This window comes from Centroberyx gerrardi, chromosome 5, assembly GCF_048128805.1.
Source record: "Centroberyx gerrardi isolate f3 chromosome 5, fCenGer3.hap1.cur.20231027, whole genome shotgun sequence".
NCBI lineage: Eukaryota > Metazoa > Chordata > Actinopteri > Beryciformes > Berycidae > Centroberyx > Centroberyx gerrardi.
Window position 1 is genome coordinate 11403973 of NC_136001.1, and position 25254 is coordinate 11429226.

The 25254-nt window shown below is 42.6% G+C and overlaps 1 protein-coding gene across 3 annotated transcripts in view; it reads right to left on the reverse strand.

The window, feature by feature from the left end:
- Nucleotides 1-25254, reverse strand: part of rap1gapb (RAP1 GTPase activating protein b) — a 62204-nt gene that overhangs the window by 8727 nt on the left and 28223 nt on the right. For 2 of the 3 annotated variants that reach the window (XM_078283362.1, XM_071903933.2), the window contains exons 3-16: nt 22206-22299; nt 12355-12402; nt 10438-10476; nt 10057-10242; nt 8853-8956; nt 6590-6668; nt 6441-6494; nt 6219-6302; nt 6026-6126; nt 5327-5456; nt 1848-2003; nt 1576-1647; nt 1379-1465; nt 503-643 (exon numbers count right to left, since the gene is read on the reverse strand). In XM_078283362.1, the coding sequence (XP_078139488.1) occupies nt 503-643; nt 1379-1465; nt 1576-1647; nt 1848-2003; nt 5327-5456; nt 6026-6126; nt 6219-6302; nt 6441-6494; nt 6590-6668; nt 8853-8956; nt 10057-10242; nt 10438-10476; nt 12355-12402; nt 22206-22299 (1375 nt within the window). Of the gene's footprint in view, nt 1-502; nt 644-1378; nt 1466-1575; nt 1648-1847; nt 2004-5326; nt 5457-6025; nt 6127-6218; nt 6303-6440; nt 6495-6589; nt 6669-8852; nt 8957-10056; nt 10243-10437; nt 10477-12354; nt 12403-15237; nt 15344-22205; nt 22300-25254 lie in introns of those variants that run through there. The other variant, XM_078283363.1, reaches the window with a different exon arrangement.

Here is a 25254-nt window from a genome sequence, read left to right on the forward strand (position 1 = left end):
GAGCGGTGCCCATGGGGAGCCATGCAAACTGTATCATCAGCTCCCTAATGAGGGGTCATTAAATCGTTCATCAGGCACACACAATCACAGCTCCCACCGCCATGCCTCAGCGGCTGGGCCACGCTCCACCACCCTAATGGTCATTGATGGAGCACTCGCAGTCAGAGCAAAGTGCCTTCCACACGCAACGGGACGTTCCCCAGTCCCCATTCTCAAACCACACCATCATGTCAAACACACACCGACTCCAGCTGCAAGATACAGTCACACAGCCAAGCGTGGAGAGCTTCAACGTCGAAATGCCACAGGCCTGGCCCTTTGAGATAGAGCAAATTGTCTATGCTTTGTTTCTCATGTGTGAATACCCAGAGTCCCAGCCAAGAGAGTGGGGGGAGAAAAAAAGCATCCCAAAAGTTTCCCCCAGTCGTCATCATTCTCTCGCATGCATGTGGAGTTGCAGATTAGCGGCGCGCCCTCATCAAAACGAGGGACGGGGCTGTACCTTAAAGGACTCAAAGAAGCCTCCTCCCCCTCCTCCCCCGTTCTCCAGCTTATCCTCGTCTCCGCCCAGGCCCATCATGGACTGGCTGTTGATGTGCAGCTCCTCGTACAGCGTCTCCAGCAGGGCCGACCGCGTACGCTCCTGACAACAACAACAACAACAACAACAACAACAACATACAGTCAGTTTGCTCAGGTACTAGCGCTTATTCTTACAAACTGAAATCCAAGACATTAAGGTTTTTTATAAATAATAAAAATGTTAAAGGCTGGCTGAAGCAAAATCAGAGCTGTATGCATTTTTAATCATCTCATCAATGATGGCTTGATTATTTTATTGTTATTTGTTGTTTTTTTCCTTTTTCCTTTTTTAAATTATGCTTCATTATATGTAACCTTGATATTTTCTTACTTTTACTCTTAAGAAAAGCCTAACTATGGACAGGAGTTGGAAACTAGCAATAACTATAATCTCTGTACGCAGAACATTAGTTGCATCAACTTGTTTGTAACCAGTTGAAGTGGCACTATGTTAATTTGCATTGTCCCTATCAAATAAACTATATAAATAAATAAATACATTTAATTAAATTAGTATGTGCTTTCACATTTAGGAACACGAGCAGCACCGATAAAGACAAAAACAGTACTGCATCGCGATCATAAACATCAGCACCAGGACTTGTTTCCATTGTGCTTGTTTGAGAAGGGTGGAGGGGAGGTGTAATAAATGTTATGTTGTCACTTGCAGTCACTTTCTATGAGGGGTACAGCCCAGAGAATACACACATGTATGCAAACAAAGGCTTATGTGCGCACACACACATTATAATCATTCACATCCCCATGGCAGTTTGCTGCGTGACACTCTTCTCACCTCCAGCTTGGCGAACTTCTCAGCCTTGTAGCAGGCGTACTCCGCATTGATAAGCTTGGTGAAGAGGAACTCGTGGAACTCGTGGCCCTGCGGAGGGGGGAGATGGAAAGACGCGAGAAGCCAAGGCCGAGTGAATAAAGTTTTACGATGTCTCTTTGTGAGGGGCCCCTAGTCGGTATATTTGTATGACCGCTGACCTTTTTGAAGATGGCGGGGTCTGGCAGAGCGGGCCCGAAGAAAGGTACATCATCTCGCGCCGTCACCGACACCTGAGGGAGAAAAAGGAGAGTTCATACGACAACAGCCTGACCTCGCTCGCTACACCGTAAATCCACTGGTGACACTTTTAAAAGACACCTCAAAGCAAAGCAATCAGGTCCCGAACAATGAACGCGTGAATGAATTTGAAATGAGGGTTATGGGTCACCGTGGGTCAAAGTTTCTTGATATTCTCGTCCTTGGCACCCACCTTATAGATGACGTTGTCTGAGCATGCGTTCTCCACCTGCACCACCACATAGGCGTGCAGGAAGTTGGATGCGATCATGTCCGGAACAAAGGGCGTGTTCTCCTCCTGAAACACGATGGCCACGATGTCGTTGCCTATGTGCCTCTTCCTCTGCAGCTGGACGGCACAAAAAAAAAAGAAAAACAGAGAGCGGAGACATCTCAAATCACCAGTTAGAAAATCACACCCAAGGCCCGACCAAAGTTTGAGTAGGACTAAAAATAGTCCCAGCTCAAAGTTGGACAGCTTCTTACGCACATTTTCATTAAGTACAACTTCTCCCTTGAGAATGTATGACATTATGGTTTTACAACACTCTAAGCTGCAAACTGAAATTAAGATGTCTTGCAGTTCTTCTTGATAGTTGTTGCTAAGGTTTCAGCACATTGAAAGAGCTATATCTAGATTCCTTGTTGCAGAACATAGCACCACTCCTAGGTATATATAACAAAGTACTTACTGGCTAAAAAAAATCTATTGTCAAACCTGATAAATAAGTCTCAATAAAATGTCAAACCTATTTATTGACCTATAGGCCTACACAAAGCATAGTTCAACTGCGTTTCTAAATAGGTAACACAATTGAGGTTGATCCATTGCTGTATTTAAGCATATCTTAAGACCCAATACATTAAGTGGGACTATGACTAGGCTATAATAATTTAGGACCTAGCTTTGGCAGGCTTTTGAGTGGTGGGGAAATGAATGAATCTGGTGGTTTATGACTCTACAGATGGTTGGCTGTGTTGCATAGCTGCATTTTCCCTGTTGCCAAAAAGAGTAAGAGCTGCAAGAAGAGCACCGGTTCTTTTTGTGGATGGAGCGATGGCATCCTGGGCAAGGTCAGTCACAAAAAGTATTACATTTTTATGCAAATGATAACTTTTAAGAAGCTTATTGTTAACCATCACCAACACATCCCTCCTCTGCATGCATGGTGTCGCCTCATTGCCTTTTGCTGGGAACTTCAGCGGGTTGGGACTGCTCTTGAGCTCTCCTAAATACTGGAGGAGCTAGGATTTTTTTCCTTGTTAGGAGCGTTGATCACATGCTCTTACTCCATTGCCAAGAACTAGGAGCAAATTTGCGTCATTGAGAATTTTGGGGTAGTTAGAATGAATTTCCTAGTCTGAGACGCTTGATAAATACGGGCCCAAAATCTCGTCCTCTTTCAGCAAATCAAGCAATAGTGATGTTGGAATGTCACAAGAAATTCTGTTCATCCCAGAACAATAGAAAGCCACTGATAACCCTTTACTGCATTTCCTTGTCTTGAAGACATTGTGACCGAAATCATTCCAAATACAATCACTCCAGATACAAGCTTTATCGGTTTTTACAAACAGATGCAGTCAGATGATAAACAGAGATGCGTAGTAAGAGCTTTCTCAGTGCAGAGAGCAAGGCAAAAATAGAACCAGCTCCCATTTTCCTCCAGAGTGAAAGGCCTCCACAGCTTCACACCTGCTCTGCAGCAGCATGTGTTGATTCCCCTCTATCGGTCATCATGTTATTCAACACACCATCATAAGACCGGAGATGTATTTAACAAAGCTACTTCGCACCTGTTGAAGACAGATATTAACTGCAGTGTTAACTAGTGCTCCAATAAAATGTCTCAGGAACGATCGATTGTGTGCACAGTACAATACAGGAAATATTTATACTGAGGCTGTACAGATAATTCCTCTCCGGTCAGTTGCCCAATTACTTTATAGTCACTGCCTGTTAAGCCATTGTGTTTGTTTGCATGAGAACAATCAGCCATCTGTTTCAGGCCCTGGCAGCTTTTCATAATTTGCTGAAGTCACAGCAGCAATAAATTTGCCAAATTTATTCAATGAATGACTGAGCAAATGACTAATGGTTTTTATCAATTTAAAGGGAAAAAAGTCTCACACCCATCTCTGCATCTGTGACATTTAAAGTCCAGAGTCATCAAAGATACTCTTAATTGGCCTATAACAGAAAGATAGTCGTGGATTTATTACAGCATTTATGAGTGGTATGTAAAATAAATAAAGAACTCTGTTCCAAAATGAAATATTCACCATTTGAGAAAAGTGACGCCTGCTCTTACAAAACTGATAGCATGAAATTAAAATTATTGCAAGTCCTTGGTTGACAAAGTGATAACACTTGCACAGGCAGGATCCTCTATATATCCTCTATATTTTAGACATATTGAATGATAAACTTCAGGTAATGAATGCATACTTAGCACTGTGTAATCTAACCCTTTTCCTTTTGTTTTTGTTTTTTTTGGAAAGTCTGTGCCAGTAGTTTTCTTCTTAATAAGACAGTAGTGAAGGCTGCGAGGGAAACATGATATGAGAGTCAGGGGTCCTACTATAACCACTACACCATCCCTGAGCATATTAGCTGTCAGCTTTAATATTTACTCACACAGGGGCTTTCCGAGCCCAGATGGCCGAACAACAGTCATCCCACTTTCTCTGTGCAGATGGACTGCCAAATGAGAGACTTGCCATGGACAGTTAGATACTTAAAAATGAGCTCAGCAAGTGCCGTGCGCGGACTGGGAGGCTTGGCATGTGTTAACACAGTATACCAGCTCGAATCAGATCACATCACATCAGATCAGGCTACATTAGGACTCCCTGGAAGAAGAGATCCTGTATCTCAATGGGATCTTCCTGGCTAAATAAAGGATAAATAAAAATGAATTCTCCTGAAATGATGCCATGTTATTGTGGTTGCACCTTGCCTCCTTGTCATTGGTTCCCTTATGAATCAACCCATGGGGGTGTTGTTTATGTTCTCTGTTTCTCTCAATGTCTCAGCAATAAGGGCCGTCTCTGCAGGTTACTGAGGTAACAAAGGTCAAACTGCTCTGAGAGGCAGCGGAGAGCAGCTGAGGACTAATGCATTTTACTGCAGCATGGAACAAACAAGATGAAAGTCTTCAGCCACAAACTTAGTGACCAAACCTAGAGAGAACATCGCAGTGATGATGGAAAACCTTTAAAAACAAAAACAAACATCTCTCAGGGACACGGCAGGGTAAATGAGGACAACAGACCTGAGCGAGATAAGTAGATTGCGTAACAAATGGCTGCACACTGAATTTGTAAAGGGTACTACACAATTCAGATAGCACGAGCAAAGCTTATTGGGACCAAAATTCATTTTTTGGGATATTTGTTTTCGTTTGTTCAGTACTGGCTTCAGTTTTTACCCTGCACCTCAGATGTAGGTCAATTAGAGATGCGCATCATTTGTGTCTCGCTTCATCTGCGCTAGCTTAAAAGACTTTCATCGCGATTTTACAGCCTCTGACCCATTCACCAGAGAGGTTTCGGTTTGACACGTGGAGGAGTCACAAGGAGAGACCTTTACAAATCAGTTAGTAAGAGACATGCATTGAAAATACAAATTATTATTATGATGGGGATTTACATATTGGAATGTCGCTGTACCTGCTGTGAGTCTCCCTCTGTGTATGGCAGCTTGGTGGACACATGGAACATAATCTCCTTGTTGTGGAAGTTGGTGTAGACGGATTCTGTCCCCGTCTGACCGTGAGTGACATCCAGTCCGCCTCGAAACCTGGAGAGGAAAAGGACAAGTGGAGAGAAGAGAGGAATAGAGAGAAGATGCGGAAAGGAGAGAGAAGAAGGAAGGATAAGAGAGAAAGAGAAGTGCAGAGGAAAGGCAAGGAGATGAGTGAGGGGAAGGGAAGACAAGAGAAGAGGAGAACAGAACAGAACAGAACAGAAGAAAATAGACGAGATATGAGCACAGCAGTGTTAGGAGTGGAACATAAGTGCAAGCTCTCAGAGCCCCCGTTCCATCCACGCTCTCATCCATCACTGAGGGAACGCCAAGGGCACTTCTTCTGCCTACTCAATCACAATGTCAGCGACACTAGAAATATCAGGGCGCTCTAAATCGAGAGAACCAGCGCAAATCTACTCTAATAGGCTAAGCTTAAGATATGACTGCTGCACTATTTCAGGGATTCGTTTAAAGTCGGCTCCGATCAATAGCAATATGATTGATGACCTGTCCCTGACAGACATGAGGTGGAGAGTTGTACTGAGAGTAATAGAACAGTGTTTAATCTGGTTGTGAGAAAACAAACCAAAAAATAAAATAAATAAATAAAGCATCCTAACCCTTTAAAGTCGTGGAGCTCAATCTTGTGGCCCAGAAACTCCAAGAACTCTACAAAGGCAGGACTTTCTTCCATGTTGCCAAACAGTTCCTCCTCTGATGTCTGCAAGAAGAAAGTAAAGGACACTTCCTGGAAGAGTGACACGGGACCTCAAAGGGAAAGATTAACAGCGGTATCTCTGAAGTGCCACTCACCTGGCCAAACTTTTGATAAATCACCCCAAACTTGAAGTTGTTGCTGATCACATGCTCATCAAAGGTGACAATGAGCCTTGATGCCTGAGGACAAGAGGATGGAAATTTCAGTCAGGTCCACGCAGCTTTGAGGGTATTGGTGGATAGCAGGATGAGGCGTAGCACCAGAGATATACCATTTCATTCAGCAGTCAAAAATTCACAATGACTATCAATGCTTACCTTTGGGTAGAGGACGGGGTAAAATCTGTCCACGTTTACTTCTTCACAAACAAGCTAAAAGTTAAAAAAGTATATTCTTCAGTTCAATAAGATGCCAAAAAGTCAAACTATTTTTTGAGAATTCATTGTGCTTGTTTAGAATTGCCTACCTTGGCCATCTGAACCACATTGGGGAACTCAGTGAGGCAGGAGATGGGAATCACATCATGGTAGGTTTTTAACTTTGTCCTGAAAGGCAAACAATTTGGAAAGTCAAAATGCCCAGTGTTCAGTCTCCAGTGAGGACATCTTCTATTTCTATTTCAAGTCAAACCTCCAAATGCTTTGACAGTATCTCAGTGGTTTTGTTGTTTTATTGATGGCTAGCATGCATGCAAGTGAAATGCAAATTCAGTAAGGAGAGTTCCTATATATTGTATATTGTGTAGGAATGCTAATTACTTTGCTCATTTTCTACTACGGCCCACAAGCAAGGTGTTTATAATATCATTTAACATATGCTATTTGGTAGACAATTTTATCCACACTGGATAACAGTATCATTTGTGGCATGGGTAGCCACAGTAGGACTCAAACTCCTAAGCCTGGCAGTGTTAGTACCAAGCTGGATTTATTGAGCTACACAGGATCACACAGAATTGTTCACATCATCCCCTGTTGCCTCTGAAGCATCACAATACTCACACATAGCTGAGTTATACGCTACCTGCAAAATTGCCGGCTACTGCAGTGCATTAGCAGTACAATCATAAACAAATAAACAAACAGAAAGGGCAGTGGTGCTGCAGAGAGCTCAAGAGAGCCACTAACAGAATTACTGAGCGTGTCTTTGAAAGACAGCAATCTCTGAGTCTTTTCTCTCTGTTTCATCACATCGTTTAAGTCCTTAAGTCACATCGTTTAAGTCGTTTAAGATCCTTTAAATGTGGACTATGAGCCACCCCAGTGCTTGTGGCTACAGTAACTGAGGTGACTGAGGTGATGAGGTTGCTGGCCATGTGGGTGGTGCCAGCCAGTGGAAAACACTGTCCATGTGAACACCATTACGGGCCGAGCGACTGTTACCTAGCTACATACTCACCCGTTTTAATGCTCCATCAACAAGGAGGGAAAACAGCTATTAAAATCTGGAGTGGAGTCTCTTGGGTGCTAAAATTAATTCACAGGTTAGATGATGCACCGAGTTCTGCCTCCCTCCCCTGCCTCCTACTCCATCATTAGTAGAATGTGGAGGAGTGGAGTATTTCACAGTGAGTGAGCGCGAAGTTGGGTGAAGGTGGGTGGGCGTGATTATGCTGGTACAACAAAGATGAATAGTGTGCCGAGTGCTGCTTGCCCTGTGGCACAGTGCAAAGTATTTTTTTATCTTTATTTATACTGGGAGGTTTGAGTGAGCGCGCATGCTATTTTTTAGCAATGCCCTGACTCACACACACACACACACACACACACACACACACACACACACATTCACACCAGGGAGCTGCCGAATACAGCCATTCTCTTCTACTGTAATGTTCTGCAAAGTTAACCACGCAGTGATCTGGTACTGCGTGGTACTTTAGAAGAGGAATCATTAAGGTCACGAGGAAATGGCATTTCGATGATCTCTTGCTTAATTCGGCATATTTGTGGTTGAAACAGGATGTTGGGGGCGGGACAGCTCAAAGTTCAACAATGCTTTGTGATCATAATCTTGAGCTGTCACAAATTCTATATTCTTCCAAATTAATAAATTCCAACCACCGGGATGCAAACATGGTGTCGTAGGAAAAGAAAACAGGGTTTTTGGGGGAGAACACCCAAAAATGCACCACAATACCAAATCTGTGATGGTATTATTTGGAAATTTGATGTACGTCTTCTGGTATGCCATGAAGTAACAACAAAAAACATGCTGTTTTCCGGAAAGTACAAGTAACAAGATTTTGAGATAAAAATGTAAGAAAATTTTTATTTTCTATTTTTGTTTGCCATTTATTGTTAAACAGGTGTATGCTATGATAAGGAGGATTAGCTAACAAGGTGAAAAGTCATTTTTCCACTTCACTGTGACTTTAACAAACACCATTAGAAGCTGGATGGAGCAGATGTCCACTAGGTCAGGTGTTATCAAACACTTTCTGCTGGCCAGATGCTAATGGCTATCCACTACTAAAGCAGCGCTTTGTGCAAACTAGGGCAAATAAAGGGAGAGAGAGAGAGAGAGAGAGAGAGAGAGAGAGAGAGAGAGAGAGAGAGAGAGAGAGAGAGAGAGAAAGAGAGGAAAAAAGAAAAGAGAGATAAAGGCAGAGAAATGAGGAAAATTACAAGGAAGAAGAGCCATGATAAAGAGAGGACAAGCAACAGAAGAAGAATGAACAAGCAAGGGAGGGAAAACAGGTCAGAGATAAAGATAATAGGAAGTTGTACCGTAGCATCAAGCGCAGATGCTCCTGATCCCCAATGACATCATACTTCATGGAAAAGACCAAGTGGCCCAGAGCAGTGTCCATGGTGTAATAATTAAAGTGCTCCTGGGGGGAGATAAACAGAAGAAACTTTCATGTAAGGATAACAGCTCCTCCAGCAACGAGCAGTGGGTGTCACAGAAAATAATAAAAACAAAAACACAATAATAAAATAGAAATGTAAGTAACACAGTCTTCCCATTAAGGAGAGTAGTTTTGGAACTCTCCCTGGAAACATATAATGTACTTTTCTGTATCTCATTTTGAATGCATGACTGCTTGGATATATACATATAGAGCAGATATCCTTATAGTTGGGCGGTTTGTTTCTTTACTCAGACAATAAAGTGATGGCAGTGAACATCATCTTCCTTACATTCCCTAGGTGTGCTATATACATTTTATGCGCCTCTTTTCACTTGATCTGTGTGGGATGGATGACAGCGAATGGGACACAGTACCAACAACAGAGTAGAGAGTATTCACAACAGACTGATTCAAAGGACGCTTTGCATGGGAACAGCGACTGTGATTGTCACTCCGGAGCAAACAGAAGTGGTAACTGTTTGTTTCCCCCCCTCATCTCTTTGCTACACCCACACCTTGGTCCTTGTGTGTTGACCAGTGGCCCTCTGTGTCCCACATGGGTGCAAAGGTGATCAAATGCTAAAAAACGCACACAAAATGATGTCCATCAACCCTTAATTCTATACAAACTCTCTCTGGATCGTTTCTGTTTTTTCCTTGATTTCCACTTGACAAGGCATTCAAAAATGTCTGTCTTAACAAGTCATCTCATATTCAGTGTTAAAATCAAATTTTTCTTAAAGCAAGTGAAAAATTCTGCTACTTGGATGTGAAAATTCCACACTTCTTTCTAATGCAGTTTAACTTGTTTCAGTAATTTTCTAGAAACACGTGTCAACATCTCAAAACAAGGCAGAATGCGGCAGATCACTTCACTAGTATCAGGAAAATGACACCAAATTCAAGAAAATCCTTGAAACAAGTTTATTTGCATTGAAAACAAGTGAAATTATCTCAGCCCATTGGTAGATTTTTTTTCACTTGTCTTAAGAAAAATAAGATTTTAAGACTCAGTACTAGATTAAATGAATTAAGATATTTCTGCAGTGTATGAAACCAAACCGCGTTTCCATCCTCACCTTCCCCATGAACTGCTTCCTGTAGATCTTGGCAGTGCTGTTGGTCTCCAGTTTGATGTGGGAGGCGGGACAGGGGGGCTGCTCGGCCTCTGGGGGGTCTTTAGGCTCATGATTGGTCCCCTCAATCCAGTAGCCTCCAAACTGGGGCAGCAGGATGAGTGGGAAAGGGCTGGTACGACCCAGAACCTGACGCAGGGATGGACAATACATGTTTAGAATGATTGTTACTTTTGATTAAGGTTTGTGCGTTGCATCAAGTGCCTAACCACCTCCAATGTGCAGAAAATATGTGTTTTTTGTACTTCTGAGTGTATTTTATACATCTAAATTAAGTAGAGGGTGTATTTTTGAATATGTGTGTCTACTGTCCATTGTGTGTACCTCATGAACGCTGGGGTAAGGGATGTAATCCTCTTCTGTCTGCAGGGAAGGAAATGAATATGAGTCAAGCTGATGGGCGGTGACCATGATCTATTACTAAGACAGCATGAGGCCTACTGGATCCATACCCTACAAACACTGGCTCCCATGGGTCTACTTCTTCTTTCTGTGAATTCACTGGTAGAGTTGTAACAGTTTCTTCCATACAATTTATGGTGTGCTTCTGCAAATGGTAATTCTAATGATGTATGTATGTGTACATGTATATAAAGGCCTCTTTGCAGATGTGTCCTCCTGGATGTAAAGCTACTGTATGTATATGTGCTGCATTTTTGGCTTCAGTTTTTTGTGAACTACGGCATGTATGATGGTTTAATATGAAATATGTAGTTAATTGTGCATGTGAATTCATATATTATTTGTACTTTCTTGAGGTAATTCTGTATCCTATTTGACTGAGCAGTACCCCTATATAGCATGGCCTCTCATTGTGAAAAAGTATTTGCCTGACGAAGGTCTCCGAAGAACCGAAACGTTGCCATTTTTCAATAAAATGTTTTAATTGCAAGTATAGACTGTGTGCGGGAGTCTCTTCACATGTTCTGTCAGTTTCCAAGTCTTCTCCTACACACCTGTCTCCTGGTATAGGTGTGCGAAGAACCTAGCTGACAAACAGTAGATTCTAATCATGGTTTTAGTTGTGGTTCTTTCAGAAAAATAGCAAAGTGCACAAACAGTGTGACGTACCATCGTACCAACTAGGGATAGCATGCAGTTCTGCTTCGTTTAGGGTTATTATTCATGTCCTGTAAACATGACAGAGGCCACGCTTACGGCATTGCAGACAACTGCCTAATAGTTCTCTCTTTCATCCACTGGACTGTTTTTTTTCCCCGTTTTATCAAGTAACGCTGAACAGAAGCTCGCGGGAATCACTGGTCATGGCTCCTGCTGTTGCTTTATGACTATTGAGAACCCATTTAAGCATGACAGTCATTTGCCAAAAGTTGAAATGTTTTATAATTTCTGGCACCCCATGCTCTGGGTGCTAAAAGCTCACAGTACTGTTGTGAACAAGGAACAGCATGTCCTTTCCTTTGAAAATAACAAGAAAAATAAACCAGCGTCATAAAGAGGGATTCCCCAGTAGATGTGCAGCCATACTGTTGTGTTGTGTTGGGTGGGAGAGATGCCTCATTTCAAGTCAACAATCAATCCAGACACATGTCAATGGATGTAACATAATAATGAATCCTTCAGTACATAAAGGAAAATGATGTCTCCTTCTGTACTTGGTGATTTCCTACATTTCCCAGAATGCCTTTCAACAACCCACACAGAACGAGCCTGAACCTGTTCTATTCAGTTGTGGGTTATATGTGTAAATAGAGAGAGTAGTGATAGCATAGTAAAAGCAATACCTGTTTTTTTAACAATGTTAGGGTGGAGTTTTCCTTTAATTGTTTATGCCACTAGCATTGTAAAACTACTAAATCTCTCCAATACTGGCCAATACTTCACTGTATACACATACACACACGTTAGTCCATACGTTTCAGTCTTCTAACCAGTTCATACGAATTCCAACTCCACAAGCAGATAATACAGATTTGTGAGTAGCCAACCCCTCAAAAAATGTCAGATTTTTGACATCCCACAACAATAAATGCATTCTGACCTGACCCCAGGCCTCCCGCTGAGGATATCTTACAGAGTCTTCTATTCCAACCACATTAGCCTGCCTCGGCGATAGGATGGCTGAGGATTTTGCGGCTCTAGTCCCGTCGAGTTCCTAACTCAGGCGGTGAGCATCCTAAACCCTGCCTGACAGCTGATAAGGACAGGTTTAAAGCTCTGCCTTTACGGAGGTTTTACCAGCCTGTGGCCTACGGGGAGATGTGAGGATTCGGGACTCACTTTGAGGGGGGGAGGGAGGGGGCATCGCTGCTCATCCATTCTGCTACCCTGTGGGGAGAGAGAGAGTAAAAGAGAGATACCGAGGGAGCAGGTGAAATATTGACGAAACAGGTAGACACTTGTGGACGGGCACAATATTCACACACACAATATTTTTGATTGCCAAGTAGCACATAATGTTCCTCTGCAATGTGATAGCGGGAGATAATTCTATGTAACCATTATTCATGTTTACGTAACACACAACCTCAATCACCAGATGGAGCACAGAAAGAGGAAGCAAAAGTGGAGAGATATGGGAGAGTTTGCAGAGGGTAAGAAGATAAGCAGGAGAGTGTTGGAGGTCCAGGACAACAGGGAAGGTGTTTCCATTAAGCCAGACTGCAGATATCATCAGCCACAATTCCACTTAAGGGCCCAACAAGGCTAAACAAGGCTTTCTATCTATTCTATCTATTCTTATTCTGCTGACTCACATCTACCAACTGTTCCCAAAGCACAGACAGAGATGAGTAACAAAGCCTTCCTGATGTGTGCCCCTCTTTGCGTGGAATACCCTGCAGCAACGTTTGAAACTTACGAAACTTGACACTCTTTGATTTTTTTTTTTTTTGGACTATGGAAGATGAAAAAGTTGGAAGTCGATGTGTTCATTAAGTTCATTCTGTGAAGACTGCGCCACTGTTCCTCTCTCTTTCCTGCCCCCTTTCCTCTTACATTTCTTCTGAGAATGTTACTTATAATAGAATACGATATTACTGTAGTTCTGCCTGTTGTCCAGGTCTTGCTTCTGTAAACTATCCTTGATCTTAATGGAAGTAAAGTAAGTAAGTAAGTAACTTTATTTATATAGCACCTTTCGAGAGCAGAGACGTCACAAAGTGCTTCACAGAGGAAATAAAGCATAAACATAGATACAGACATAAAACACAATAAAAACAAAAGTAAATAGAAAATTACACAAATGGGTCTTGAGCTGCTTTTTAAAGGTGTCCACAGTGTCCACAGATCTTAAGTCCAGAGGGAGAGAGTTCCAAAGTTTAGGAGCCACAACCTCAAAAGCACAGTCTCCTTTAGTTTTTAGCCTAGATTGAGGAACAACCAGCAAACCCTGATCAGAGGACCTTAGAGACCTGCTGGTGACATAGGGCTGCATAGATCTCTAATGTAGGCAGGTGCCTGACCATGCAGAGCTCTATAGGAGATCACAAGGACTTTGAATTGGATTCTGAATTTGATGGGGAGCCAGTGAGAGTCAGTCAGAATCGGTGTCACATGAGACCTTTTGGAGGACCTGGTCAAGAGTTTAGCAGCAGCATTTTGGACCACTTGTAAACGATCCAGGGATGTTTTGCTGAGGCAGGTGAAAAGGGAGTTACAATAATCAAGACGGGACGATATAAAAGCATGAATTAACATTTCCGTCTCCGCTTGAGACACAATGGGCCTGAGCTTTGCAATGTTTCTCAGCTGGAAAAAACAAGAGCGAATCAGACACTTGACATGTTGGTCCAGAGTCAGAGCCTGGTCCATAGTGACACCTAGATTTCTTATGGAGGGTTTAACCGATAAGGTAAGAGACCCAAGACCATCCCTCATCTTAGGGACAAGACTAGGAGGGGCAGCAATAAGGATTTCTGTTTTGTCTGCATTTAGCTGTAAGAAATTATCTGCCATCCAGTTTTTTATAGCGTTTAGGCAGTTATTTAAAACTGACAATTTAGCTATGTTTTGAGGTTTAAATGAGACATATAAAACTGGATGAATAAAGTTTGAATGAAAAATAAAAATCTCTATGTACCTCAATAGAGCCTTAAACATTCAATTCAATTAAAATAGTTGTATTTGTAATGTTTTCACGCCTATGCATCAGGCCTTTCGTGCCTATTACTCTTCTTGGTTCTGGCACTAGTCTTTTTGAAAGATGCTGTTGTTTAACCCTGCGTTTCACTCATTATACGCTGAAATAACATCTATGTGATTAGTTCAGCATCATGTTGCCAACAGAGATACTACTATAGCAGACAGTTATACAGTTATACATAAATGAATAGCACTTTCAATCTGGTTTTCATAATCAAGTTGGCCATGGCAATACCAATGCTACAAAGTCAATTTGACAAGCTTTACGGCCACTTAGATAAACATGAAACAGAAAAATCATTCTGTTTTAAAATCATTTTATGTTTAGACAAGTTTATTGCAGATCAAAAGAATTCTTACATTTTTAATTGAAAATTCTGTTAAAAGTAGATGCCTCCATTGATGTACTGTCAAAGCCGCTCTTAGATCAAGCTTTCTGTTTATACTGTGTTGATATCTATTCAAAGGCTGTTTCAGAATCTATTACTGTTCTTGCTTCAGGTACTTGTACTTCTGAAAAGACGCCGTTGTTGAAAGATGCAGGGCAGAACATAACCAACTACATAACCAACTGCATTCCTACAACACCACCACAGCATATTAAAAAATATCATGGCATTTCACCCTCTGATGACAGACAAAACGACCCGGCTGTGAAGAGAAAACACAAAGGCTCTGTTCAGCACATTTTAATCCTCGTGTGTTTAAAGACAGCCTAAGGGGATGCCTTATACATTGCTGTAAATCCTAAAAAAAAAAACATTAATAGCAAAAAGAAACACAAAAAAATGAGAGCTACACAGAGACACACAAAAGTGTTGGAGGGGCAGGGATGTGAACTGGAATACAAAAATATCAGGGAAAAGAGCAGAAAAACAGAAGTCTCGAAATAGAAAAGAATGGGACTTTTACGTCCAAAGGAAATCAAATTCTGAGGATGTCATTTCATTAAAGCCTGGGTAGGAGGAAGTACAAGTTCGGGCAGGGAGTACAAAAGAGCCAGGAGACCATTTACCATACCTGCATCCTCTCGATCATGGCAAACAGGTCCGAGGTCTGGGGGGGAGAGTCGAGACAGATCCAAAAAGGGACATAGATGTGATGGTTTGCTGTGTTGTGTGTGATATGCTTGCCCTGCGGTCAAAAAGGTCCTCCTCGTCCGTACATTTAAAGAGCAGGCTTTACAGTCTCAAGAGAACCAGACCTACTGTTAGAATGTCTGACACCTCTGACCCCATATTTCACTAAGGAGGCGCCCTCTAACGCATCACCCACCCCACCGAGGTGCCGTCTCGACACCAATCTCACTGAGGCTCCATTCAGCGCTGGGAGAATCATTCCTCCACGCTTGAAGACAAACGCCCTGCAAAACAGCTTACTCTCTCAAGAGAAAATGAGCCTCAAAGCTCCATGGTGTTTCTCTCTGTTGCTACAGCCAACAGCACATCTGACTGGGTCCGTGGGCCAAATTAGCTGCAAGACACTCCAGTTTTGTTGCTGCGTGTCTGAGGCACTCTAGTTACGTGAATGACACACACTTAACTTATTAGGTAACAGGCCAACTGCTTACAGATATAGACTGCACGAATGAGGAAATGAAAACAAATTGACATGAACGGTTTGACAACTGGATTTCATGTGAACCGTGGGATAATCTTAATGTTTTGTAATCAATTGTGCCCAGAGGGTATTCCAGTACCAGAGCCGCCCATTAGATGGAGAGGCGTCAATCCTGCCATCAGATTTATAATTAAAAGTCAGCCACAGAGCAGCGGCACAGCCCTGCCACAAAACACGATTCAGTGAATTGTCCAATTAGCAGAGGTATCTGTACAGAACAAAATAGTAGGAATACCCGCAGGCGAGCACTTCTAATCAGCAGAGGCCACGTTGTGGATTTTAAGCAGCTCCATCCTGAGATGAAGGCAGGGAGGATCACAGTGGCCCTGACAGCAGGGCTTGTTGTCGGGTGAGCCCTCTGTTCACCATGTAACACAAGTGGACTGAAGTGCCAAGCTGATGTTTCCACATGACAGCTTAAATTTACTGGGGGGGCTCTGCAGGGCACGCAAAACACACACACACACACACACACACACACACACACACACACAGGCACAGACACACACAAATACATAAACGTGCATACATGTATGCATACACACACACATGCACATACTAAAGCATGCACATATACACGCATGTATGCATATGCACACCCATGAATACACACTAAGCACAATGTGCTCTTATATGTTAAAACACACAAAAACTTGAATACGGGTCTCACACACACACACACACACACACACACACACACCTGGCCCTGACCCAATACAGCCAAAGGTGCAGCCTCAGTCCATTGTTCCATGTGAAAATAAACAGTGCCATATGATATTCAGGGAGCTACTGCTACCGACTGCAAAACAAACATCAGCCTCATCCTATGCTGACCAGATTACCAGTGAATCACTCAGATCCCAATGTGACCATATCAGTGTTGTGTCACTCAAAGACAGAAATGCACCCATGGATTGTGGAGGTGCTGCTACAGAGCAGAACTTTCACAGCCTCAATATAAGTACTTAATTTAAGGAATTCGCAAACATTGTTTTGGCAAGACACATCGAAATAAACAAATAAGCATCCGGCACCCTCTGAGACACAAACACACAGTTGAGTCTGTCTGTATGGGGATCATCATAAGGCTAATAAGTAGTAGGTTTATAACAGAACTGGAGGCAGCAGTAAAGAGAGTCACTTATCTATGTATGTAATCCACAGCAAGCTCATTTCTACTGTTCTACTGCAACAAACTGTGACTTTCTGTCTCTAAGCTACATGTGAAGACAAGGTTAGTTGACACATTGTCAAACCTCATTGTACTACAGCTGTAAGAACGCTTAAGTATATTAATATATTTAACATTAACTGACAAAGTGAACAAGCAACTATCTACAGCAAAAAAATAAATAAATCCAAAAACCAAAAAACTACTCACGTCACTGTGGCATCGTCTCTTGTGAGAGGGATTACTGGTGGGACTGTGCAACAATCCACCCAATAAGGCATTCTTAGCTATCCTAAGCTCAGTCATCGTTCCACAAGCACGGACGCAGGCAAGCTGACAAGAGTGAGGGTGTTGATGTCACTGTCAGCCACGAGGAGAAGGGCGAGATTGACAATGACGATTCACACTCACTGTCACTCAGGCAAGAAAACTGGGACAGAAAAGTTGAAATAGCTGTCCATCAGAATCCATACGTCTGTGTGAGGTATAAGAGCATATGCCTTAATATAAGAATATCCGTTCCCTCCCTTCCTCTTTTCACCCCTCTCCACAAACACACACACACACACACACACACAGCTGTTCTCTGGGAAGTACGAGCAAGGGAGGAACAATGTTTCTCCCCTCCCTGTGTATACTGCACAACTATCTTCTCTCTTTCTTCCTCTCTTTCACGCAACACACACACACACACACACACTTGCATGCAGACACACACACAAAAACTGCATAGTTCTCTTTTTTGCCATATCATAGTGAGACGATTCTCTTCCCCTTTCTTTCATCTCACACACACACACACACACACACACACGCACACACACACACACACACACACACACACACACACACACACACACACACTAGGAAATTTACAACCATAAACATAAAAACAGGTCAGCACAGGCATTTCTTTTACCTTGAAAGTGGTTAAAAACAAACTTGAATACTGCATTAACTAACAACACCCATGAGGTCAGCACATTTCTATACATTTTATAGCACATGAAGAGAAGTGAGTTAACTACACCTAAAGTGCTGCTGTAGGTTCAAAGAGCTACTTCTTCTGTGGTGGTTTCTCTATGAACTAACTGACTGACCATATCACAGACTCACATTTTCATAGCTCAAACAGATATTTCCACTCCTTTTCTTGCCAAGATATTTTCACAATCCAAGCTTGATAACATGAAGCAGCCATGATGACAGGATAGGAAACGTCAATACGGGCTTTGCAATCGCAACTATAGGGGAATGCATCAGGCATCTTTCACTGCATCGTGTTCTTGGTAAGAAAACAACGCTGTGAAAGCTCCAAGTGTTATCACTCCCACCAGGGGAGATATGCGAGACGGAAAGGCAGTCCAGTTCTCTGCGTGTGTAGCTGCCACAGCCTGGTGGAAGATTCAGCTAACGTCAGTGCCTCCAAATTCATCTGTGCATGGCTAAACATGGGCACCATAAGAGAGAACAAGAGATAGCGGGAGATAGAGGAGGAAAAGGAGAGATATAGAGAGAGATAGGAGCGGGAGGCAAATACGGTGAAAGGAGAAAGAGAGAGAGAAAAGGGAGGTGTTGTTCTGTGAAAGCAGAGCCTTGTCTGTGCAGCTCTCTCCATCAGGCGCACTTCCACTATCAGATATCAACAAACACTGACCTACTTCTAACTATACAAAAAACACCTTGCTGGAAGCTCTCCAGAGCACAGATTGCATTCATATATGTTAATGGCTCCACATTTTGCGATGAAAATTAAACACAATCAGCTAACCCACTGATTTCCCCAGAGGAGACTCAATGGGAAGTAGACAAAATGAGGAGAGGTTTCATGCTTTGAATGGGACACACTCTTGATAAAGATTTATATTCATTAGAGACAGCTTTCAGTGGAACGTGCAACTGCAAGTGGTTCAGCACCAGATTAGGTTGGTTTTTATAACATTGTCTCATCATGAGGTTACATTTCATTACTGCCTGTCTGTTTACACAGGTCTAGACTGGCTTATGCTGAAGGCCAACCTGGGATTTGAGAACAATTATTGAATCCTAATCATATGCGTGCCTGATGATCATGTATAATTGTTGTACGACAGCAGAATTCAGGGGAGAAATTAATTAACAATTCAGGTTCACACTGTGCGCAACGGCTATGATTCAGTTAGAAAGCATACTGATTGTGAATCTGCATAGGTTAGTGCGACACTTCAGCTCAAGCCGTTAGCAAAGTCAACCTACTGTTCTATGATCCTGCTTGGTTTCAGTGGTAACTACGCGGTGACATCATGAAACAATATGTACTGGAAAATACCAAGACAAGTAATAAACAGAGAGAGTTTGGTGAATGGATTCAGAGGTCTCACTCGGAGGCTTCTCTGACGGATTGAGACTTGCAGACTCATAGGCTTCATTTCCTTTAACCAGGCAGTTACGCTGCTCAGGTTTAGGCTCCTGCCCTCGCAGAGACAATAAGGAGCCCTCTGCAGTGAAAGTGCTTTCAATGTTTCAATGCCCGAGGGCTTAGAAGCTACACATCTCTTTTCTCTGAGTTGATTACCAGTGACTGTGGTGAGTGTGTGTGTGTGTGTCTGTGAAGGAGAGATAGCGAGAGTGCATGAGTGTCTGACTGACTGATTCAATGATTGACTGACTGAGTCAAAATACAGTATGTGTACGAGGGGCATCGTTATCCACGACCAACGACAGTCCTGATCTTTTTCTTCAGTCTCCAAGCTGAAGACAGATTGAAAAGCTCTGACTCCATCCAGTACTTCATTAACTCCTCACTACTAAAACCCCATTCGAATTTCCACAGATAAATTGCCAATGGTTTGCATCCAAACCATATATTCCCCCCCTCTCACTTAAACTCCCTGGGTTAGCCGCAACCTCAAAGGCAATGCAGTAAAATGGAAAACCCAACTTCAAAGAGAGTCAATCAATGGGCACAGAAGCCTATCATTCTGGCCAGAGAAAATCCATTGGGGTCCATTCATCTTGTCTGGCTGCAGAGACCCGCATGACCTTGCTGTGGCCACTGGGGCCTGAGGAGCACAAATGGAGCTCAGACAGATGGCCTCTGCACTATCAATGCCTCAGATGAGCTGCTTGATTGCCACAGAGGTTAAGGTCTATAGAGCTGCAACTATGGAGCTTTCTGTCTGCTGAATGCACCTCTCTTACTGACTTAACACAAGCACAAAGCAGTAAACAATCAATATCGACAAAGAGGCGCAGCAACTCGAGCTACTGCAAATGGAACAAGCGTAGAGTTAATCTATACAATAAGATGCTATGCTTTGCTGGGCATTAGCGTGCGTGATGCATTAAAAGGCAAAAACCTTGACCTGTGTCCTTTTAGCATAAGGCTTCTGAATCCATGATCAGCTCTCCATTATTGTTCAAACTACCAAGTTGAGCAGGTTAATGAAAACATCGAGGCAAACCTAATAAGTGAGTGTTTGTGATACGCAAACACATTGCATATGTATGGATCCTCCTCACCATGTGTGGATGAGCAACTGCCTTTGTTTGAAAAGGGATTTTTGAATTGTAACTGGTAATAGTGTAAGACCTTCAGGCCATCTGCTATGATCACATCATTAAACCACACTGAAGCAAGGTATCTGACTTAAATGCATAAGTGGCCACCAAACCCCATCAGCTCCTTACAGTGAGGCTCTGAGACAGATACCATCTTTGTAGCTGCTACTACATGGTTACGCTGCGACCTACAGGCCAACAACCGTGTGATAATATTAATATTAATATGCTGCTCAAAAGACCGCCACAGCAGTACAGCACCTCTCTGCGTATCACATCCAGTATAATGTACTGTATTAAGTATTCTCTAAATCTCTCTGATCCAGGCACCGTATTTCTTAAATCCTCTGGGTCAACTCTGTTCATTTCAGAAACACTTGGCTGAATTACTTAAGGAGCGTTAAACCACAACCGCTGGCAATTGCTAAGGCAATAAAACTATAAAGCTCTAACCTTTAACAAACCTATTGTGTGAAACATTTCATCCTGTACACTTGGACATACAGCACACATGCCCCCTATAGACACACACAGCGTAAAGCTACCTTGCTAGAAATTACACTAGTCCCTCTCTATACTTTTTAACATCATAAAGTCATTAGGTCTTACAATTTTACAGTCTGTGGACAGCGGACACAGCCAAATATGTAAATGTCAGCATGTCTTATATGAAGACATGGCAACAAAAATCAAAAAAATTAAAATAGATGTTGAGATTTCATTCACTGACACTCTATCTATGAACTGGGATGAGTGTGTATCCCCGCTACACACCCCTGATGAGGGGTCATCAGGGGTGTATTCTTTCCAGCCCCATATAGCTGCACGTTATTCAGCCCTGTGCAAATTGTATTTCCACTGCATGTGTGACAGAAATACTAACAATGTGCCTCCTATGGTATGTAGTGGACAGGAACAGCTGCTGCAGATCTATATTCATCCCAGGAGCCTGTGACAGAGGGCAGAGACTGTTCTGTCTGGCACCACAACAGACTGCCAACTAGAGCTACAGGGGGGCCATTAGAGACACCTTTCACCTAGGCACTGGGAAATGGGACTTGGTGGAGACAGGTGAAGGGGATGATGAGCGAGGAAGAGAGAGGAAAACAGTGAAACAGTGGGAAGTAAAATTGTATAGATGCAATGAGACTAGAGATGGACTGGTAACACCTTTCAATGCCAACACCAATTCCATGTACTAAACTTTAAGTGTTGGCCAATACATCCGATCTTGGTGAGTAGTTTATATTCTGGTCATTTCATGGCGGTCAAGTGCCAAATAACCCCCATGTTATGGGGGTTATTTAGTTTAATAGCGAGTACCAAACTGACCAATTGCTTTTAACAAAAAACAAATGTAGACTTAGGATATGAGGATCACTGGGAAAAACTCATTTAGATATAATAAATTTTCCTCTACATTTTTCTTGATTAGAGAAATCTAATATCCTTCAATGTGTGAAAAATTCAGAAAATCATGCTTTGCTTTGATTTGTGACATGTTAAACTTCTCGGCATCAGATATAAGTTTGGGAGAAAATATCCGATGAGATATTTTAGATCGGTATTGGCTCAACACAGATACTGATGCCAGCATCTGTGTTGGTGCATCCCACATTTAGAAATAGGACGGTATCAGGTTGGAGCCCTTTGTTACCTTAGAAAGCGAGGGAAGAGGAAACGGAGGGTGGGAGTGTGCTAGCGAGGGCTCTACTTCATCAGAGATGCGAGGAATCCTTCCATCTTGTTTCCTGTGAGTCAGAGAGGGGGAGAGAGAGAGGAGAGAGAGAGAGGAGAGAGAGAGAGAGAGAGAGAGAGAGAGAGAGAGAGAGAGAGAGAGAGAGAGAGTTATGGCTAGCCTTGAGCCGAGTTGCTTGTATAAGGAATAAGAGCACAGGAAAATAACGCAATTGACTCATCCCATCAAAGAGGATCATTCAGCCCTCACTACAATGAGAAGGGCGCTATCATTACACCGGTGTCCTGAGACTATATTTCTTGGCTCAGGGGTATTACAAAGACTTCCTGTCTTTTGTGTCTGACTTCCCCGCAGTGCTAGCCCTCACACCAGATAAGTGGAGGGGCAAAGAGATGAGTGCGAGTAAACAGGCGAGATGATGAGACATTAGAGAGAGGGAGAGCTGAGCAGAGGAAGAGGGCAGTATAGTAAGTAACAGGAGCCTCAGATCTCCTCTCTTAACCCGCTGCCCTCGTCTAGCTCTCTGATCGCCCCCTGTCTGCTCCATCTGATGGGAGAGCATTACCAGTCTGACCGGGATTCTGGTCACATCATATTACTTCACACTTTGTCTCACACATCAGTCAGCCGCTAGAACTGGCAGCTCGTCTGTGCGTGCATCCTGTCCGCAAACCTGCAGCAGAGGGCATTTTTAAGCACTGCTTAGGAGAAAAGGAAAAAAAACCCAAAACAATAGCACTATCTGGTTTTGGAGAGTGAAGTGAGAATTGGTGATGTGAGCGGTGTACGCACACACACACACATACACACACGCACATTTCCTCCATTTTGCCATTTTGGCAGAGGAGATAGTGGTTTAAAGGTGGAGAGGTTGAAATAAGATTATTTATCAAGTGGTCTTGCTTCTGTAACACAGTCCATTATCGGATATTGCAGCTCTCCCCATCTGAGGGCTGCTTTGCCCGTTACAGCTGGGGATAGTCTAGGTGTCAGAGTAAACAGTGGTGCACTTTTCTGACGACAACTGACCTGCAGTACAGGTTAGGGAATCCATTTGTAACATAGCAGGAACATTGCTCTTTGTTTCCCGCCTCTCTGATCTCGGCTGAATCCAGAGAAATGATTGAATGGGGTTGAAAGTTTATTTTCGCAGCATCCTCCGCTCCTCAAGACAGACATTCCTTTTGAGTATCAACTTTCTTATGCTCTTTATAAAATGCAGCCGGAATAAAATAAAAAAAAAAAACGATGTCAAACCTTCCTTCAAGCCAGGAATGATGCATTAAAATTTGTCTACATCTGCTTAGGTTGAGATGGCTTCTTGTTAGTAACTAGCTCATGGGGGCAATTAGGCTTGGAAGTTTGAAGACTAAAGCTTGATCAATACTTCCAATGTGAGTGGCGTTGTTATCATTATCGATCAAATAGGAATGCAAAGGTTTTTTTTCTTCTTGTACCTCTACATGTACTGAAAATCACTTTTTTGATTCATGTTTTTTTAATGTTGTTTTTTTCTCCTGCGTAGGTGCATGTCACCTACGCAGCCCATCGCTTTCAGCATGCAGATAACAACCCCCAGCCTCCCATGTGGCCCTATCCATATCCATGTTGAAGGGCAAAAAACAACGGTACAAATCGATCTTGATATAGGAAGACTGAACCGACAAAAAGATGAAGGTAGCCTGACAGCCTGCCACCCTCACTCCAGGAGCGCCGATGGCATGCTTAGTGGCTCTGATCGCAGAGGATGAATACGTTTGTTTGTGTGTGTGTGCGTGTGTGCACGTGCGTGCGTATGTGTTTGTGCTGTCAGCGCATGGATTTACAAGCCAGATAACAGGCATACATCCGGTGAAAGTGTAAATGCAGAGTTTGACTCAGGCGAAGATTTCACATGGTGTTGAAATCCTGGCATAATCTGACTATCGCAGCAGGCATACATTATCAAATACCACCTTCTGTGGCACCAACAACCTGACATGACATGACATGAAGATATGATATGGGTCTATGTCTGTGACACTAGTCAAAGAGAAATATATATACATCTGTAGTAGTTTATAATCTAAAACAATACTGAATGCACCACAGTAACTCTTTCAGTTGTTGCAATGATCGTGGCCTAAAGAAAAATCCATACAGTGACAGACTGAGGACACATACTGTGACAGTCCATCATCTGTTGCAAAGGCACTGAGGTGTAATGGAGCGACAGATAAATTATTAGCATGCAGAGGGCATGAAGAAAGCATGGATGTATGATCTGGGCTGATGGTTTTGCCTAAGGTTACAGTGATATGGCTGTTCTGTCTCTCAGTTCAGCAGCTACAATGTATGCATCTGTGGGATAATATGCATTATGCAGGCCCACAGCTGCAAACAATTGCAATTGTAGAAAAACAGAATAACTAATTAATTAAAAGTGTACATGCTCAATGTGTGAGTTTCATGATCCTTGGCCCATTGAACCCTACTACAAACCCTGTTATATTATTTCAAAAATACATCTATCAATGAGAAAACATTCTATTCTTCATTCCTTAAAAGGGGCTATGTGTAGCATTTTGTGATTCACAAAATTAAGACCACATTTAGACCCCTGTTGCAAGCAGGATGTTCCTACCTGTCCACTCTCCTCCCCGGCGTCGCTCAACGTGTTTGTTTTGAAGAGCAAGAAGAATGAAAAGAACTGATAACAGTGAATATGCATTCCACTGAGGTAAACTAACGTGAAGTTGAAACTATGCAGGAATAAAATTGTGTATTACTTGGAAAGTATAACCAGTTCCTGTTTTGTGCCTTAAAGCAATCCAGCAGATTTTCCACGAAATCTGAATAGAATAAAGCCTTGCCAATCACCTCGGCAATGATCTTGTTTGTTTACGGCAATTATACTAATGTCTCCAAATGATCGTGGCAATGATTAATGGGTGTTCAAATGCTACACATAGCAGTGCCTACAGTCTCTCAACATAGCGTATGCTAAAGTGTTAGCATGGAGCGCTAG